At 45.8% G+C, this 18,088-nt stretch overlaps 1 protein-coding gene across 1 annotated transcript in view; it reads left to right on the forward strand.

The window, feature by feature from the left end:
- adcy9 (adenylate cyclase 9) overlaps positions 1-18,088 on the forward strand; it is a 131,297-nt gene that overhangs the window by 73,377 nt on the left and 39,832 nt on the right. Inside the window, exons 3-5 of the mRNA XM_063059447.1 lie at positions 1,771-1,875; positions 3,263-3,462; positions 10,222-10,324. Of these exons, the coding sequence (XP_062915517.1) occupies positions 1,771-1,875; positions 3,263-3,462; positions 10,222-10,324 (408 nt within the window). The remainder of the gene's footprint in view (positions 1-1,770; positions 1,876-3,262; positions 3,463-10,221; positions 10,325-18,088) is intronic.

Genomic DNA, 18,088 nt, shown 5'->3' on the forward strand with positions numbered 1-18,088 from the left:
ACATTGACAGCAACACAATGCTTCCTGTTCTAAACCTAGTTTCAATCATGAAACTAGGTGATTGAAACTACCTGTAGAAGGTGCTGAGCTACACCAGAAGCACTGCATTCGTAGAGCGCTGGGCATCGTCAAGGACCCTTCCTATCCATCCCACAATCTTTGACCTCCTTCTGTCAGGCAGAAAGTACCGCAATATAAGAACAAGATCTGTTGGGCTGGGTAGCAGCTTCTTCCACCAGGCTGTGAGTGTTCTGAACACCGTGCTAACACTCAGTACACATTATTGATGATGGTGCCAGTAGCAGTAATAATGTTGTACATTTAACTGTATATGCACTTTGTCATTTACAGAATCCTTTTTATCTGTTAATATTTTATGGCTGTGCCTAATATATGTACTGTGCTTTGGACCTTGGTCCCTGAGGAAGGTTGTTTTGTTGAGCTGTATGCATGTGTATGGTTGAACGTCAGTGAACTTGAACTTTTTGCGCATTCTAATTTGCTGCTTGCAGTTGAAATACAAAAGTAGTGCATCATTTTTGCACTAAGAATCTGTTGCTCTGTCATTTTGAGCACTGGTCAATTGCCTGGTGTATCTGACACACAGTGGTCAAAACTTTAATAATATCACTGGATAAACCACCCGGCTGTCCAGTGTGTCATTTTATGGTGCATCCATCCTTGCATTAAATGCAGCAGTTGAATTTTGCATTGGTACAAATACTTCATATCTGTTTATGTTCAATGGTTACATGATATGAGGTACTTCTGAAAATTAAGGTCCAGTTGGAGTACATGCAGCTTTGTCTGGTTTGGAGCTCTGTTTTTAATTTAGTGCGATTGGACTCCAGTGCAGATGTTTGCTACTGGCTCCAGCACAGAAATCACATGCAGAATAATGGTTCTGAAGCACCGATTTGATGCCTCGTAAACTACGTCACCTCTTGTGGTTCAGTGACTAAGCTTGCAAAGACTGATGAAGGCCAATATGTGGGTAAAACATCACCATGGTGTTTGGTATGGATGCATGGTGCAGCAAAATGAGAAGCTAATTGTTGAACGTTTTCTCTCTGTGGAGTACAGATGTGTCCATTATAATTGGGATGGTAATTTATACGTGAAGAACGTGCTGTTTTTACACTTCTGTAAGCTGTGTAAATGAGAAAATTTGGAATGTTTGTGCAATTCACTAGTACAGAGTGGAAGTTAAAACTCTGCTGCCTCCTGTCAAGCCTTGCTTTGTGTGTTGTATTAAGCTTTAGTACCGTCCCCTGACTCTACTAAAATCTGTGTGCTTGCAGTGTGAGGAATGTTTGTAATGTAAGCTGGTAACAGAAGGACGCTGGGAAGGGAGATGCCAATCTTCATGTATGAGCCCGGACGGTGAGTGTCATAATGCTATTCAAGCATAGAGATATCAGAGGATTGTCCTCCACTCTAGAGGGTGGAGGGAATAAGTAGCAGAAAACCTGGATGATCACTTTCCTTCCCTCCTAGCCAAGTACAGTTGAAGCTCATTGTACCACTCAACAGCTGGGGTCATCTAAGCACTGAATTTTCTGATCAGACTATTGAAGTGAAGAATGCAAAAACAGTTGTAATATTCATTTCAAAAATATCTGGTCCTAACGAGTAAGCATGGGTTATTTGTTCTGCTAACTGAACAAGTTGTACTGAGGTGGGACAGTGGTGTTTGGATGCTGCAGAATTAAATTTGAAACCTTTGTAAGGACAGATTTTCTGACCTGAATCCTGGGTTTTCTTTTCTAGTCCACGTGTCCCACCTGTAGTGTCATGCTGGTCTCTGGATCTGATGCCAGCACGGAAGAAAACACAGTGCAGAATGGTTGTCAAGATGAACTGAAAAACGCTAAGGTACCAATCCAGAGCGGGTGTGGCCTCAAACATCTGAACATACAATGGCCTGCAATTTTATATTTTTATAAAAGAAAAATTGATCTGAATTTCTTTAGGTTTAGTATTCAATCCTAATTTGCAATCTGGGATACAGCTGGGCCGGTGATGTATTGCCGCACTGCCCGAGGTCTATGTTGTATGATGTCACTGTTTCTGGTTTGCAATATAGAGAAGCTGCATGAAGAGTGATGGAGCAAGGACTGCAGCCATGTACTGGTGAGGTTAGGGAAGTGTTGGAAGATGTTCTTTTGATATTTGAAAATCATGAACCAATTAAACATTATGGTCTGTTTCATTGCTGTGAATTCTGTATATCACCAATCCCATGTTAAAGGTGCAAACACTTAATTTGTAAAAGTTCTGCTTCTGAGCTACATTGATAAAGGAGATTAAGATTTTCCATAGTCATTAATGACAATTTATAGAGGACATCATTTCAAAGGTTTAAAGGTACATTTAATGTCAGAGAATTATATACAGTATACATCCTGAAATGCTGCTTCTTCGCAAACATCCACAAAAACAGAGGAGTGCCCCAAAGAATGAAAGACGGTTAAGTGTGAGAACCCCAAAGTTCCCCCTCAGCTCCCCTCCCCCCACTGTTCAAGAAGAAAAGCATTGGCACTGCCACCAGGCACTCAAGCGTGAGCAAAGCAACAGTAAAGACACAGGCTTGCAGTTACCCCAAAGACTACAATGTTGATCCAGCATTCGACATACCACAGGCTCTCTCTCTCCCCCTAATAAGGGAGAAAGAGGTGTCTCTGTTTTCACAGTGAGCGGGGAGACATAACATCGTAAGCCAGCGAGTTGTTTGTTAAAAGTACGTTATGTCGCTTTTTTTGAGTTCTGTGCCCAAAGATCTCGAGTCTCTGGGCACACAGCTGTAGATATTCTGACTCCGCCAACGACACACAGACCGCCTGCCATGACACCGACCTTTGATCTGCCTGTCTCCAGAGCCCTGAGATCCTAGGCCTCCAAAGTCGAGCCGAAATCTTAGGCCGAGCCCTTGGTGTGCCGAACAATAGCCAGTTATGAAACCCTGAGAAGCGGGTCCCATTCCTACAAAGAACAGTAGTCAGTGCATAACTCCAGGTCAGGGTTTTCAAAAGAACCCTGAAAGGGAAAAATAAAGATATTAAATAGAAATAGAACTGTTTCTGAAGATGCAAGCAAAGGGCTCACTGTTTAGCGCCATCATCACTCAATTCTAGTACATTTGGAATGCTGCATGTTTCCCCATGTTGTGCATAGGTATGTTAGCACAGGAAATAAGCCTCTAGGTATTAGTGATGTCTTGTTTTGAAATGTGATTTCACAGAGCCTTTTCTCTTTTGTGTAGGCACCATCAGCAGGACGAGGTCTAAAGGCCCAAAATGGTCTGCTAAGTCCTCCGGAAGAAGAGAAGCTGAACAACAGCCAGACATCACTGTTTGAGATGTTGCAAAGTGACAGGCAGTTGGATGGACTACTTCCACTACGGTTCAAACAAATCCGGGAAAAAACAGATGCCCAGTTTGTCAGTGTCATTAAAGAAGATAGGTAAGCTCTGTTAGGCAAAAGGGTTAAAATTATTGAACCAAAGTGACTATTGGAATTAAAGTGCAATTAAGGATAGATTAGGTTGTACCTGGTTATTTTGCACAATTCCAATGTTATACTATTTAATCTGCCTGTAAAGAGTGATATTACCTGCAAAACAAATTGGTAACTAAAGGCAATATGCTGGTGTTTGTAGGAAGTCGAAAGGACTACAAAATAAAAACAAAGATGTAATGCTGAGGTTTATGAAGCATTGGTCAGACTGTACCTGGAGTATTTTGAGCTGTTTTGGGCCCCTTATCTAAATGTAACTCTCGCTTGTTACATTAAAAAAGGATGTGCTGGCATTGGAGAGAGTCCAGAGGAGGTTCACGAGAATGATCCTGTGAATGAAATGGTTAATGTATGAAGAGCGTTTAATGGCTCTGGACCTGTACTTGCTGGAGTTTAGAAGAATGAGAGGGATCTTATTGTAGCCTATCAAATATTGAAAGACCTGAATAGAGTGGATTTGGAGTGGATGTTTTTTGTAGGGGAGTCTTGGACCAAAAGACATAGCCTCAGAATACAACGACATCCCTTTAGAACAGAGATGAGGATTTCTTAAGCCAGAGGGTGGTGATTCTATGGAATTCATTGCCATAGACTGCGGTGGAGATGGAGTCATTGAATATATTTAAAGCAGGGGTTGATAGATTCTTGATTAGTCAGAGTGTCAAAAGTTATGGGGAGAAGGCAGGTGAATGGAGTTGAGAGGGAAAATAAATCAGCAATGATGGAATGGCAGAGAAGATGCATTGGCCAAATGGCTTACTCCTGCTCCTGTGTCAATCAATACAATAAACACAATTGAATCAATGAAAGACCACGCCCTTCAGGGCAGACAACAACCAAAGTGCAAAAAAACCTCAAACTGCAAATACAAAAAGAAAGAAAGAAATAATAATGAGCAAAAAATATCGAGAGCATGAGATGCAGAGTCCTTGAAAGTAAGTCCAGTTCAGTGGAAACTACTCCTTGATGAGGTGAGTGATGTTATCCCCTCTGGTTCAAGAGTCTAGTGGTTGAGGGTTGAACTTGGTGGTGTGGGTGCTGAGGCGCCTGTACCATCACCTTGATGGCAGTGAGAAGAGAGTATGGTCTGGATGGTGGGGTTAATTGATAATGGATGCTTCTTTCCTGATAGCACTTTGCGTAGATATCCTCAATGGTGAGGAGGGCTTTACCCGTGATGGACTAGGCCATATCCATGACTTTTTGCAGGATTTTCTGTACAGGGTCATTGATGTTTCCATGCCTGGCTATGATACAACCAGTCATTACATGCTAGTGTAGATAAACCTACAAGAGGACAGGCTGTACTTGATCTGGTATTGGGAAATGAACCTGGTCAGGTGTCAGATCTCTCAGTGGGAGAGCATTTTGGAGATGGTGTTCACAATTCTATCTCCTTTACCATAGCATTGGAGAGGGATAGGAACAGACGAGTTAGGAAAGCGTTTAATTGGAGTAAGGGGAAATATGAAGCTATCAGGCAGGAACTTGGAGGCATAAATTGCGAACAGATGTTCTCAGGGAAATGTATGGCAGAAACGTGGTGAATGTTCAGGGAATATTTGCGTGGCATTCTGCATAGATACGTTCCAATGAGACAGGGAAAGGATGGTAGGGTACAGGAACCGTGGTGTACAAAGGCTGTTGAAAATCTAGTCAAGAAGAAAAGAAAAGCCTACGAAAGGTTCAAAAAGCTAGGGAATGACAGAGGTATAGAAGATAATAAGGCTAGAAGGAAGGTGCTTAAGAATGAAATTAGGAGAGCCAGAAGGGGCCATGAGAAGACCTTGGTGAGCAGCATTAAAGAAACACCCCAAGGTGTTATACAAGTACGTGAAGAGTAAGAGGATAAGATGTGAGAGGATAGGACCAATGAAGTGTGACAGTGGAAAAGTGGGTATGGAACGGGAGGAGACAGCAGAAGTGCTTAATGAATACTTCGCTTCAGTATTCACTACGGAAAAGGAACTTGGTGATTGTAGGGATGACTTTCAGTGGATTGAAAAGCTTGACCATATAGACATTAAGAAAGAGGATGTGCTGGAGCTTTTGGAAAGCATGAAGTTGGATAAGTCTCCGGGACTAGGTGAGATGTACCCGAGCTTACTGTGGGAGGCGAGGGAGGAGATTGCTGAGCCTTTGGCAATGATCTTTGCTTCATCAATGGGAACGGATGGGGTTCTGGAGGATTGGAGGCTTGCGGATGTTGTTCCCTTATTCAAGAAAGGGAGTAGAGATAGCCCAGGGAATTATAGACCAGTGAGTCTTACTTCACTGGCTGGTAAGTTGATGGAGAAGATCCTGAGAGGCAGGAATTATGAATATTTGGAGAGGCATAATATGATTAGGAATAGTCAGCATGGCTTTGTCAAAAGCAGGTCGTGCCTTAGTTAGTCCTGACGAAGGGTCTCGGCGTGAAACGTCGACTGCACCTCTTCCTAGAGATGCTGCCTGGCCTGCTGCGTTCACCAGCAACTTTTATGTGTCGTGCCTTATGAGCCTGATTGAATTTTTTGAGGATGTGACTAAACACATTGATGAAGATAGAACAGCGGATGTAGTGTATATGGATTTCAGCAAGGCATTTGATAAGGTGCCCCATGCAAGGCTTATTGAGAAAGTAAGGAGGCATGGGATCCAAGGGGACCTTGCTTTAAGGATCCAGAATTGGCTTGCTCACAAGAAGGCAAAGAGTGGTTGTAGACGGGTCATATTCTGCATGGAGGTCAGTGACCAGTGGTGTGCCTCAGGGATCTGTTCTGGGACCCCTTCTGTACGTGATTTTTATAAAGGACCTGGATGAGGAAGTGGAGGGATGGGTTAGTAAATTTGCTGATGGCACAAAGGTTGGGGTTGTTGTGGATAGTGTGGAGGGCTGTCAGAGGTTACAGCGGGATTTTGATAGGATGCAAAACTGGGCTGAGAAGTGGCAGATGGAGTTCAACCCAGATAAGTTTGAAGTGGTTCATTTTGGTAGGTCAAGTATGATGGCAGAATATAGTATTAATGGTAAGGCTCTTGGCAGTGTGGAGGATCAGAGGGATCTTGGGGTCAGAGTCCATAGGACAGTCAATGCTGCTGTGCAGGTTGACTGTGTGGTTGAGAAGTGCATACGGTGTCGCCTCACTGCAGAAAGGATGTGGAAACTATAGAAAGGGTGCAGAGGAGATTTACAAGGATGTTGCCAGAATTGGGGAGCATGCCTTATGAGAATAGGTTGAGTGAACTCGGCCTTTTCTCGTTGAAGCGGCAGAGGATGAGAGGTGACCTGATAGAGGTGTATAAGATGATGAGAGGCATTGATCGTGTGGATAGTCAGAGGCTTTTTCCCCAGTGCTGATATGCCTAGCACGAGGGGGCATAGTTTTAAGCTGCTTGGAAGTAGGTACAGAGGAGATGTCTGCTAAGTTTTTTATGCAGAGAGTGGTGAGTACGTGGAATGGGGTGCCGGCGACGGTGGTGGAGGCACGTAAGGTAGGGTCTTTTAAGAGACTTCTGGATAAGTACATGGAGCTTAGAAAAATAGTGGATTTTGGGTAATCCTAGGAAAGTGAGTACTTGTTTGGCACTGCATTGTGGGCCAAAGGGCCTGTATTGTGCTGTAGGAATTCTGTGCTCCACCACATGTCTATAGAAGTTTGTCAAAGTTTTAGGTGATGTGCCAAATCTATGTTAGCTTTTAAGAAAATAGTGGCGCTGCTGTGGTTTCTTCATAATGGCACTTGTGTGCTGGATTCAGGACTGAAAAGTTAACACTGAGGTGTTTAAAGTTGCTGTCCCTCTCCACCTGTGATCCCCTGATGAGAACTGGCTTATGGGCTTCCAACTTCCTCCTCCTGTAGTCAATAATTAGCTCTTTGGTCTTGCCGACATTGAGTGAGAGGTTGTTGTGGCACCACTCAGCCAGTACAAAAAAGATGGGCTACACCTGAACCCAAAGGGGTCCAATATCCTAGCAGGCAGGATTAATAGAGCTATTAGGGAGGGTTTAAACTAATTTGGCAGGGGGAATGGGAACCAGAGTGATAGGGCTGAGGAAAGGGAAAACAGAAATAAATCAATGATAGTGTGCCACAGAGATGATAGGAAGGACGGGCAGGAGATGAGGCATAATCACAGCCAGTGGGCTGATTTACAACAGAAAACAACAAATACTGGGCTGAAAGTGTTATATTTGAATGCATGCAGCATAAGAAATAAAATGGACGATCTTGAAATTCAGCTGCATATTGGCACGTATAACATTGTGACCATCTCTGAAACTTGGCTAAAGGATGGCTGCCATTGGGAGCTGAACGTCCAAGGATATACCTCCAGGAATGAAAGGGGTACCGTATGAAGAACGTCTGGCAGCTCTTGGGCTGTATTCCCTGGAGTTCAGGAGAATGGGGGTGGGGGGATCTAATAGAAACGTTCTGAATGTTAGATTAGATATGGCAAAGTTGTTTCCTGTGGTGGGGGAGTCCAAGACAAGAGGGCACGACTTCAGAATTGAAGAACATCCATTTAGAACTGAGATGCGGAGAAATTACTTTAGTCAGAGGGTGATAAATCTGTAGAATTTGTTGCCACAAGTGGCTGTGGAGGCCAGGTCATTAAGTATATTTAAGGCAGAAATAGATAGGTTCTTGATTAGCCGGGGCATCAGAGGGTATGGGATGAAAGCAGGAGAGTGGGGATGATCGGAAGAATTGGATCAGCTCATGATTGAATGGCAGAGCAGATTCAATGGGCCGAATGGCCTACTTCTGCTCCTATATCTTTTGGTCTTATTTTCAATCTACCTCCTACATGCTGATTTGTCACCACCTTTTATTCGGCCCACCAAAAAAAAAACTTGCCCGCACATCTGCTTTTAACTTCTCTCCTCTCACCTTAAATGCATGCCCTCCGGTATTAGATATTTCATCCCTGGGAAAAAGATACTGTCTGTCTACTCTATCTGTGCCTCTCATAATCTTATAAGCCTCTATCAGATCTCCTCTCAGCCTCCGTTGTTCCATTTCATAAAATCATGGCTGATCTGATTGTAATATTAACTCTATATTCATGTCTCCTTTTCCCGCCACCCCCAATAACCTAATGAAGAACCGAACTGAATCCCCAGCAGTCAGAATTTGCATAATTATGTGCTATCACAATTGGCTTATCAATAGTTGGAAACCAAGCTTCAGCTTTCCACTATTCTTTAGTCACAATTGCTGTAATTTTCTTTCTAGATTTAAGTTTGTATTGTATTCAGCTGATCAGACCCAGTTTGTTTTATTGTGCGGGACTATGACTAAATTAAATAATAGTCTACACGCCATCGCTCAACATTAAGGTTTCTAAACAAATGGTTAAGGATTAAAAAGACAGATTGAGAAACAGTTGTGTGAAAGTGGAATACAGTCTCATTGTTTTAAAGAAAACATAAGTGATTTGATACCTGAAGAGATCTGGCTTTATTTAAAAGCAAAGTCAATGTGCTATGTGTCTCTGATCTTAAAACTGTTACAAACCCCCATTAAAATAAAAAAGATTTCCTGGTTGCCATGTCAGTCAGAGTTTAGTTGGTAGCATTTTTGTTTAAACCATTAGCTTCTTGTGCTCATTTTCTAAGTGCCAAATTATCTTTTAGTTTTAACTATGGAGGGAAAAAAAACTTAATTTCCCCCAAAATTCATTCCTTTTACTCCAACTTTAGAAATTTGCCGAGGTTTTCCACTGCATTGAGTTTGTCAGATTTCTATTTATCATGCGTACATTGACATAGAGTGAGATGTGTCGTTTGCGTTAACAACCAGCACAGCTAAAGATATGCTGGGGGCAGCCAGCAAGTGTCCCGACACATGCTAGTTCACAGTGTTCAGCAGGACAGTACAGAACTTAACAAAGCAAACCAGCGGTGCACTGCCAGGGTGGTGCTAGAGGCAGATACAATAGAGACATTTAAGAGACTCTTAGATAGGCACATGGATGATAGAAAAATGGAGAGTTAATTGGGAGGGAAGGGTTTTGATTGATCTTGGAGTTGGTTAAAAGACTGGCACAATTCCTGGACTGAGGGACCTATATTATGCTGCACTGTTCCATGTTCTGCTTTTTTAAAAATCTGATGAAAAGTCTTGGTTAGTGTCTGCATAGCATTTTGTGGAAGTTGTACACTGTAGCACAGTGGAAGGCATAACTTGCCATCTGCCTTGACTTGGATAGTGTGACAAGTTTCTTGAGTTTTGTTGAAGCTCCATTTCCCCCATGCCCCACACTCTCACGCTTTCGCACTTGCCAATCTTTCCTTGCTATTCCATCAACAGGTAAATAAAAGCATTTCTATGAAATCTGCTCACTGCAGCTTGGTCTTGTGGTGGTGCTGTCTTGAACAATATGGGATGTAACAGGATATGAACACAAAGCGGTGTTGTATTCAGCGCACATTGTGATAATGCGGCACTGCTTTTAGCACAGCTCAACCGTTCAGGGAACGTGCACTCATATAGAAAGATCATTGGAGTTCAGTAGGTGTTCCGAGCCATGTTTATTCTCAGCAGATCAACTATAGCTATTATTTCATTGTGGAGCAATTTGTAAACATCTAATCCACACAAAAGGAAGTATGTACAGTGTCCTTAAAATGGCAGCTCAGCATTATCACTTTCAATCTCTTATCAGACATTCAATATATAATTTACATATTTTTGCCTTATCTGACTTTTTTTTTTACAGACTAATGGATGAATACTTCTCCAAACCTCCCATTAACAAATTCAGCTTGAATTTCTTGGATTCAAGCCTGGAAAAGGCCTATAGAGGCAGCTATCAAGATGAGGTAAGAATGTAACCTGTATTGTTAAATCTGTATTTATCACAGTGTGTCAAACACACTGACGTGTCATTTACTTTGTTTTGTGGCAGCAGTACAGTACAATACATATAAAAAAAAGTATTGGAGAAAGTCAGCAGGCCAGGCAACATCCATGGAAAGAGTACAGGTGACATTTCGGGCCGAGGCCTTTCATCAGTCCTGATTGAGGGTCTCAGCCTGAAACATTCACTATACTCTTTCTGTGGATGTTGCCTGGCCTGCTGACTTCCTCCTGAATTTTGTGTGCTGCTTGGATTTCCAGCATCTGCAGATCTTTTCTTGTTTGACATTTAAAAAAAACTACAAAGTTACAATAAGGAATATTAAATAAATAGTTCAAAATGGTGAGGTTGCGTTCATAGGTTTATTTTGGACTGACCAATGTCCTTTGTGTAGTGGTCTAAGCTTGAAGGTATTTCTAAGTTAAGCTTGTTTCTACCATATCATTCAAGTAACCTGTATATTACAGGATGCCATTGAGATAACAGCTTAATTTTAACTTGTGTGATGTGCTGTACTTGTCTTTTGTTTTTCACTGAGGTAGCCCTGAATAAATTTGTTAGTCTGTAGCATCTTTCATTTTGTACCAGTTTATTGTAACACTCACTATTGAGGTAGAGAGCTAAAACAGGGAATACACACAGCTCGAGGTTTCTTTGCTTAGAGATAGAGCATGGTAACAGGCCATTCTGGCTCAACAAGCCCATGTTGACCAATTAATCTACTATTTGGTACATAGAAACATAGAAAACCTATGGCACAGTACAGGCCCTTCGGCCCACAAAGCTGTGCTGAACATGTACGTACTTTAGAAATTACTTAGGGTTACCCATAGCCCTTGATTTTTCTGAGCTCCATGTGCCTATCCAGGAGTCTCTTAAAAGACCCTATCGTATCCACCTCCACCACTGTCGCCGGCAGCCCATTCCACGCACTCACCACTCTCTGCGTAAGAAAACTTACCCCGACATCTCCTCTGTACCTACTTCCAGGCACCTTAAAACTGTGCCCTCTTGTGCTAGCCACTTCTGCCCTGGGGAAAAACCTCTGATTATCCACACGATCAATGCCTCTCATCATCTTGTACACCTCTATCAGGTCACCTCTCATCCTCCATTGCTCCAAGAAGAAAAGGCTGAGTTCACTCAACCTATTGTCTTTCTCGTCTTTGGAATGTGAGAGTAAACCGTGGCAACAGTAGAAGCTCCTTGCAGACAGCGGTAGGAATTGTGTTTGGATGACTGGCACTGTGAAGCGTACGCTAGCTGCCATACCTCCTATTCAGGTTGCTGTTCAAATGACGCAATTGCTTCTCACATAGTTAGATTTTGTTCCATATCAGGAGCAGACTGATCACGCTTTGGAGGATAAGTACTCCATGATTCGGAATAATCTCCGAATCAAATTCTAGTTGGGCTTGATAAGATGAGGATTGCCAGTGAAGCAGTTAAACAGTTAAGCTATAAGTCGATCCTGTAAAAATAACCTACACTACAGGACTGGTCCCCAAGATGAGCTAACTGGATTACTCTTCATGGTAGAGAGTAACAGTTTTCTACATTACAGCAGCTCCAAGCAATTTCGTTGAGAGATTCAAAGGGAGCCCCAAGTGTCCTGATGATATTTCTGTTACTCTTGCGGGGGGAGGGGTGGTTACAGGGGAGACTGCTTGTGTCTACTGTGGATTAGTCATCTTGCCAGACTGTTTCCTCTCACTAAATAATCAAACATTCTGTTGCTGTTGACGATTCTATCAGGGCCATTCAAATAAATGTAAACTAATTGTGCATTGTTTCTGGTGTGATCCTGGACTTGTTTTAAACTTCATAAATTAGATGGGTATAGATCCAGTTTCAGTATTTGGAATGGTGAATTTCTGAGGCTTCCCTTTACCTCTACACTAAAGCTGCTTTCTTAAATAGACCAACAACACACATCAAAGTTGCTGGTGAACGCAGCAGGCCAGGCAGCATCTATAGGAAGAGGCGCAGTCGAAGTTTCAGGCCGAGACCCTTCGTCAGGACTAACTGAAGGAAGAGTGAGTAAGGGATTTGAAAGCTGGAGGGGGAGGGGAGATGCAAAATGATAGGAGAAGACAGGAGGGGGAGGGATAGAGCCGAGAGCTGGACAGGTGATTGGCAAAAGGGGATACGAGAGGATCATGGGACAGGAGGTCCGGGAAGAAAGACGGCGGGGGGGGGGTGACTCAGAGGATGGGCAAGAGGTATATTCAGAGGGACAGAGGGAGAAAAAGGAGAGTGAGAGAAAGAATGTGTGCATAAAAATGAGTAACAGATGGGGTACGAGGGGGAGGTGGGGCCTAGCGGAAGTTAGAGAAGTCAATGTTCATGCCATCAGGTTGGAGGCTACCCAGACAGAATATAAGGTGTTGTTCCTCCAACCTGAGTGTGGCTTCATCTTTACAGTAGAGGAGGCCGTGGATAGACATGTCAGAATGGGAATGGGATGTGGAATTAAAATGTGTGGCCACTGGGAGATCCTGCTTTCTCTGGCGGACAGAGCGTAGATGTTCAGCAAAGCGGTCTCCCAGTCTGCGTCGGGTCTCACCAATATATAAAAGGCCACATCGGGAGCACCGGATGCAGTATATCACCCCAGTCGACTCACAGGTGAAGTGATGCCTCACCTGGAAGGACTGTTTGGGGCCCTAAATGGTGGTAAGGGAGGAAATGTAAGGGCATGTGTAGCACTTGTTCCGCTTACACGGATAAGTGCCAGGAGGGAGATCAGTGGGGAGGGATGGGGGGGACGAATGGACAAGGGAGTTGTGTAGGGAGCGATCCCTGCGGAATGCAGAGAGAGGGGGGGAGGGAAAGATGTGCTTAGTGGTGGGATCCCGTTGGAGGTGGCGGAAGTTACGGAGAATAATATGTTGGACCCGGAGGCTGGTGGGATGGTAGGTGAGGACCAGGGGAACCCTATTCCTAGTGGGGTGGTGGGAGGATGGAGTGAGAGCAGATGTACGTGAAATGGGGGAGATGCGTTTAAGAGCAGAGTTGATAGTGGAGGAAGGGAAACCCCTTTCTTTAAAAAATGAAGACATCTCCCTCGTCCTAGAATGAAAAGCCTCATCCTGAGAGCAGATGCGGCGGAGACGGAGGAATTGCGAGAAGGGGATGGCGTTTTTGCAAGAGACAGGGTGAGAAGAGGAATAGTCCAGATAGCTGTGAGAGTCAGTAGGCTTATAGTAGACATCAGTGGATAAGCTGTCTCCAGAGACAGAGACAGAAAGATCTAGAAAGGGGAGGGAGGTGTCGGAAATGGACCAGGTAAACTTGAGGGCAAGGTGAAAGTTGGAGGCAAAGTTAATAAAGTCAACGAGTTCTGCATGCGTGCAGGAAGCAGCGCCAATGCAGTCGTCGATGTAGCGAAGGAAAAGTGGGGGACAGATACCAGAATAGGCACGGAACATAGATTGTTCCACAAACCCAACAAAAAGGCAGGCATAGCTAGGACCCATACGGGTGCCCATAGCTACACCTTTAGTTTGGAGGAAATGGGAGGAGCAAAAGGAGAAATTATTAAGAGTAAGGACTAATTCCGCTAGACGGAGCAGAGTGGTGGTAGAGGGGAACTGATTAGGTCTGGAATCCAAAAAGAAGCGTAGAGCTTTGAGACCTTCCTGATGGGGGATGGAAGTATATAAGGACTGGACATCCATGGTGAAAATAAAGCGGTGGGGGCCAGGGAACTTAAAATCATCAAAAAGTTTAAGAGCGTGAGAAGTGTCACGAACATAGGTCGGAAGGGATTGAACAAGGGGTGATAAAACAGTGTCGAGGTATGCAGAAACGAGTTCGGTGGGGCAGGAGCAAGCTGAGACAATAGGTCGGCCAGGACAGGCAGGTTTGTGGATCTTGGGTAGGAGGTAGAAACGGGAAGTGCGGGGTGTGGGAACTATAAGGTTGGTAGCAGTGGATGGGAGATCCCCTGAGCGGATAAAGTCGTTGATAGTGTGGGAGACAATGGCCTGGTGCTCCTTAGTGGGGTCACGATCGAGGGGAAAATAAGAGGAGGTATCCGCGAGTTGTCGCTGTGCCTCGGCAAGGTAGAGGTCAGTACGCCAGACTACAACAGCACCCCCTTTATCAGTGGGTTTAATAATAATGTTAGGATTAGTGCGGAGGGAGTGGAGAGCAGAGCGTTCCGAAGGAGTGAGGTTGGAATGGGGACAAGGTGCGGTGAAGTCGAGACGGTTGATGTCCCGTCGGCAGTTGGCAATAAAGAGATCCAGAGCAGGCAGAAGACCAGAGCGGGGTGTCCATGAAGAAGAGGAGGATTGAAGACGGGAGAAGGGGTCATCGGTGGGGGTGGAAGAGTCCTTGCCGAAGAAGTAGGCTCGGAGACAGAGACGGCGGAAGAAAAGTTCCGCATCGTGGCGAACACGGAACTCGCTGAGGTGTGGGCGAAGGGGGACAAAGGTGAGGCCCTTACTGAGGACAGAGCGATCTGCCTCCGACAGCTGAAGGTCGGGGGGGATGGTAAAGACCCGGCACGGATGAGAGCTGGGATCAGAGGAGGGAGGGGGGAGGCTGGGGGTGTCAGTGGAGAGGGGAGGGTTGGGGTGAGAGAAAGATGGAGCCTCTGAGGGCCCAGGAGCTGACGGTGGGATCTGAGGAAGACGGGGCTGCGGAGTGGTGGTGGGGGAAGGGGAGACGGGAGTCACAACAGCAGCACATAAAGACCAGGCCTGGAGTTCAAGGCTGGAGTCGCAGTTGGTGGTTGCGTAATCACTTCGAATGTGTCCATGGTCGTTGCTGGAGTCCGGGTTTTGAATATGTCCTGAGGTGTTGAATATGTCCTGAGGTGTTGGAGCCGCCGAGATCAATGGCAGGGGCTTTATGTGCTGCTGTTGTGACTCCCGTCTCCCCTTCCCCCACCACCACTCCGCAGCCCCGTCTTCCTCAGATCCCACCGTCAGCTCCTGGGCCCTCAGAGGCTCCATCTTTCTCTCACCCCAACCCTCCCCTCTCCACTGACACCCCCAGCCTCCCCCCTCCCCCCTCTGATCCCAGCTCTCATCCGTGCCGGGTCTTTACCATCCCCTCCGACCTTCAACTGTCGGAGGCAGAACGCTCTGTTCTCAGTAAGGGCCTCACCTTTGTCCCCCTTCGCCCACACCTCAGCGAGTTCCGTGTTCGCCACGATGCGGAACTTTTCTTCAGCCGTCTCCGTCTCCGAGCCTACTTCGGCAAGGACTCTTCCACCCCCACCGATGACCCCTTCTCCCGTCTTCAACCCTCCTCTTCTTCATGGACACCCCGCTCTGGTCTTCTGCCTGCTCTGGATCTCTTTATTGCCAACTGCCGACGGGATGTCAACCGTCTCGACTTCACCGCACCTTGTCCCCATTCCAACCTCACTCCTTCGGAACGCTCTGCTCTCCACTCCCTCCGCACTAATCCTAACATTATTATTAAACCCGCTGATAAAGGGGGTGCTGTTGTAGTCTGGCGTACTGACCTCTACCTTGCCGAGGCACAGCGACAACTCGCGGATACCTCCTCTTATTTACCCCTCGATCGTGACCCCACTAAGGAGCACCAGGCCATTGTCTCCCACACCATCAACGACTTTATCCGCTCAGGGGATCTCCCATCCACTGCTACCAACCTTATAGTTCCCACACCCCGCACTTCCCGTTTCTACCTCCTACCCAAGATCCACAAACCTGCCTGTCCTGGCCGACCTATTGTCTTAGCTTGCTCCTGCCCCACCGAACTCGTTTCTGCATACCTCGACACTGTTCTATCACCCCTTGTTCAATCCCTTCCGACCTATGTTCGTGACACTTCTCACGCTCTTAAACTTTTCGATGATTTTAAGTTCCCTGGCCCCCACCGCTTTATTTTCACCATGGATGTCCAGTCCTTATATACTTCCATCCCCTATCAGGAAGGTCTCAAAGCTCTACGCTTCTTTTTGGATTCCAGACCTAATCAGTTCCCCTCTACCACCACTCTGCTCCGTCTAGCGGAATTAGTCCTTACTCTTAATAATTTCTCCTTTTGCTCCTCCCATTTCCTCCAAACTAAAGGTGTAGCTATGGGCACCCGTATGGGTCCTAGCTATGCCTGCCTTTTTGTTGGGTTTGTGGAACAATCTATGTTCCGTGCCTATTCTGGTATCTGTCCCCCACTTTTCCTTCGCTACATCGACGACTGCATTGGCGCTGCTTCCTGCACGCATGCAGAACTCGTTGACTTTATTAACTTTGCCTCCAACTTTCACCTTGCCCTCAAGTTTACCTGGTCCATTTCCGACACCTCCCTCCCCTTTCTAGATCTTTCTGTCTCTGTCTCTGGAGACAGCTTATCCACTGATGTCTACTATAAGCCTACTGACTCTCACAGCTATCTGGACTATTCCTCTTCTCACCCTGTCTCTTGCAAAAACGCCATCCCCTTCTCGCAATTCCTCCGTCTCCGCCGCATCTGCTCTCAGGATGAGGCTTTTCATTCTAGGACGAGGGAGATGTCTTCATTTTTTAAAGAAAGGGGTTTCCCTTCCTCCACTATCAACTCTGCTCTTAAACGCATCTCCCCCATTTCACGTACATCTGCTCTCACTCCATCCTCCCACCACCCCACTAGGAATAGGGTTCCCCTGGTCCTCACCTACCACCCCACCAGCCTCCGGGTCCAACATATTATTCTCCGTAACTTCCGCCACCTCCAACGGGATCCCACCACTAAGCACATCTTTCCCTCCCCCCCTCTCTCTGCATTCCGCAGGGATCGCTCCCTACACAACTCCCTTGTCCATTCGTCCCCCCCATCCCTCCCCACTGATCTCCCTCCTGGCACTTATCTGTGTAAGCGGAACAAGTGCTACACATGCCCTTACACTTCCTCCCTTACCACCATTCAGGGCCCCAAACAGTCCTTCCAGGTGAGGCATCACTTCACCTGTGAGTCGACTGGGGTGATATACTGCGTCCAGTACTCCCGATGTGGCCTTTTATATATTGGTGAGACCCGACGCAGACTGGGAGACCGCTTTGCTGAACATCTACGCTCTGTCCGCCAGAGAAAGCAGGATCTCCCAGTGGCCACACATTTTAATTCCACATCCCATTCCCATTCTGACATGTCTATCCACGGCCTCCTCTACTGTAAAGATGAAGCCACACTCAGGTTGGAGGAACAACACCTTATATTCCGTCTGGGTAGCCTCCAACCTGATGGCATGAACATTGACTTCTCTAACTTCCGCTAGGCCCCACCTCCCCCTCGTACCCCATCTGTTACTCATTTTTATGCACACATTCTTTCTCTCACTCTCCTTTTTCTCCCTCTGTCCCTCTGAATATACCTCTTGCCCATCCTCTGGGTCACCCCCCCCGCCGTCTTTCTTCCCGGACTTCCTGTCCCATGATCCTCTCGTATCCCCTTTTGCCTATCACCTGTCCAGCTCTCGGCTCTATCCCTCCCCCTCCTGTCTTCTCCTATCATTTTGCATCTCCCCCTCCCCCTCCAGCTTTCAAATCCCTTACTCACTCTTCCTTCAGTTAGTCCTGACGAAGGGTCTCGGCCTGAAACGTCGACTGCGCCTCTTCCTATAGATGCTGCCTGGCCTGCTGCGTTCACCAGCAACTTTGATGTGTGTTGCTTGAATTTCCAGCATCTGCAGAATTCCTGTTGTTTTTTTTCTTAAATAGACTTCTTGGTTTCATCTACTACTTACAAGGTTACACACAAAATATGA

The sequence above is a fragment of the Mobula hypostoma genome, chromosome 9 (genome assembly GCF_963921235.1).
Source record: "Mobula hypostoma chromosome 9, sMobHyp1.1, whole genome shotgun sequence".
In the NCBI taxonomy this organism is placed as follows: Eukaryota; Metazoa; Chordata; class Chondrichthyes; order Myliobatiformes; family Myliobatidae; genus Mobula; species Mobula hypostoma.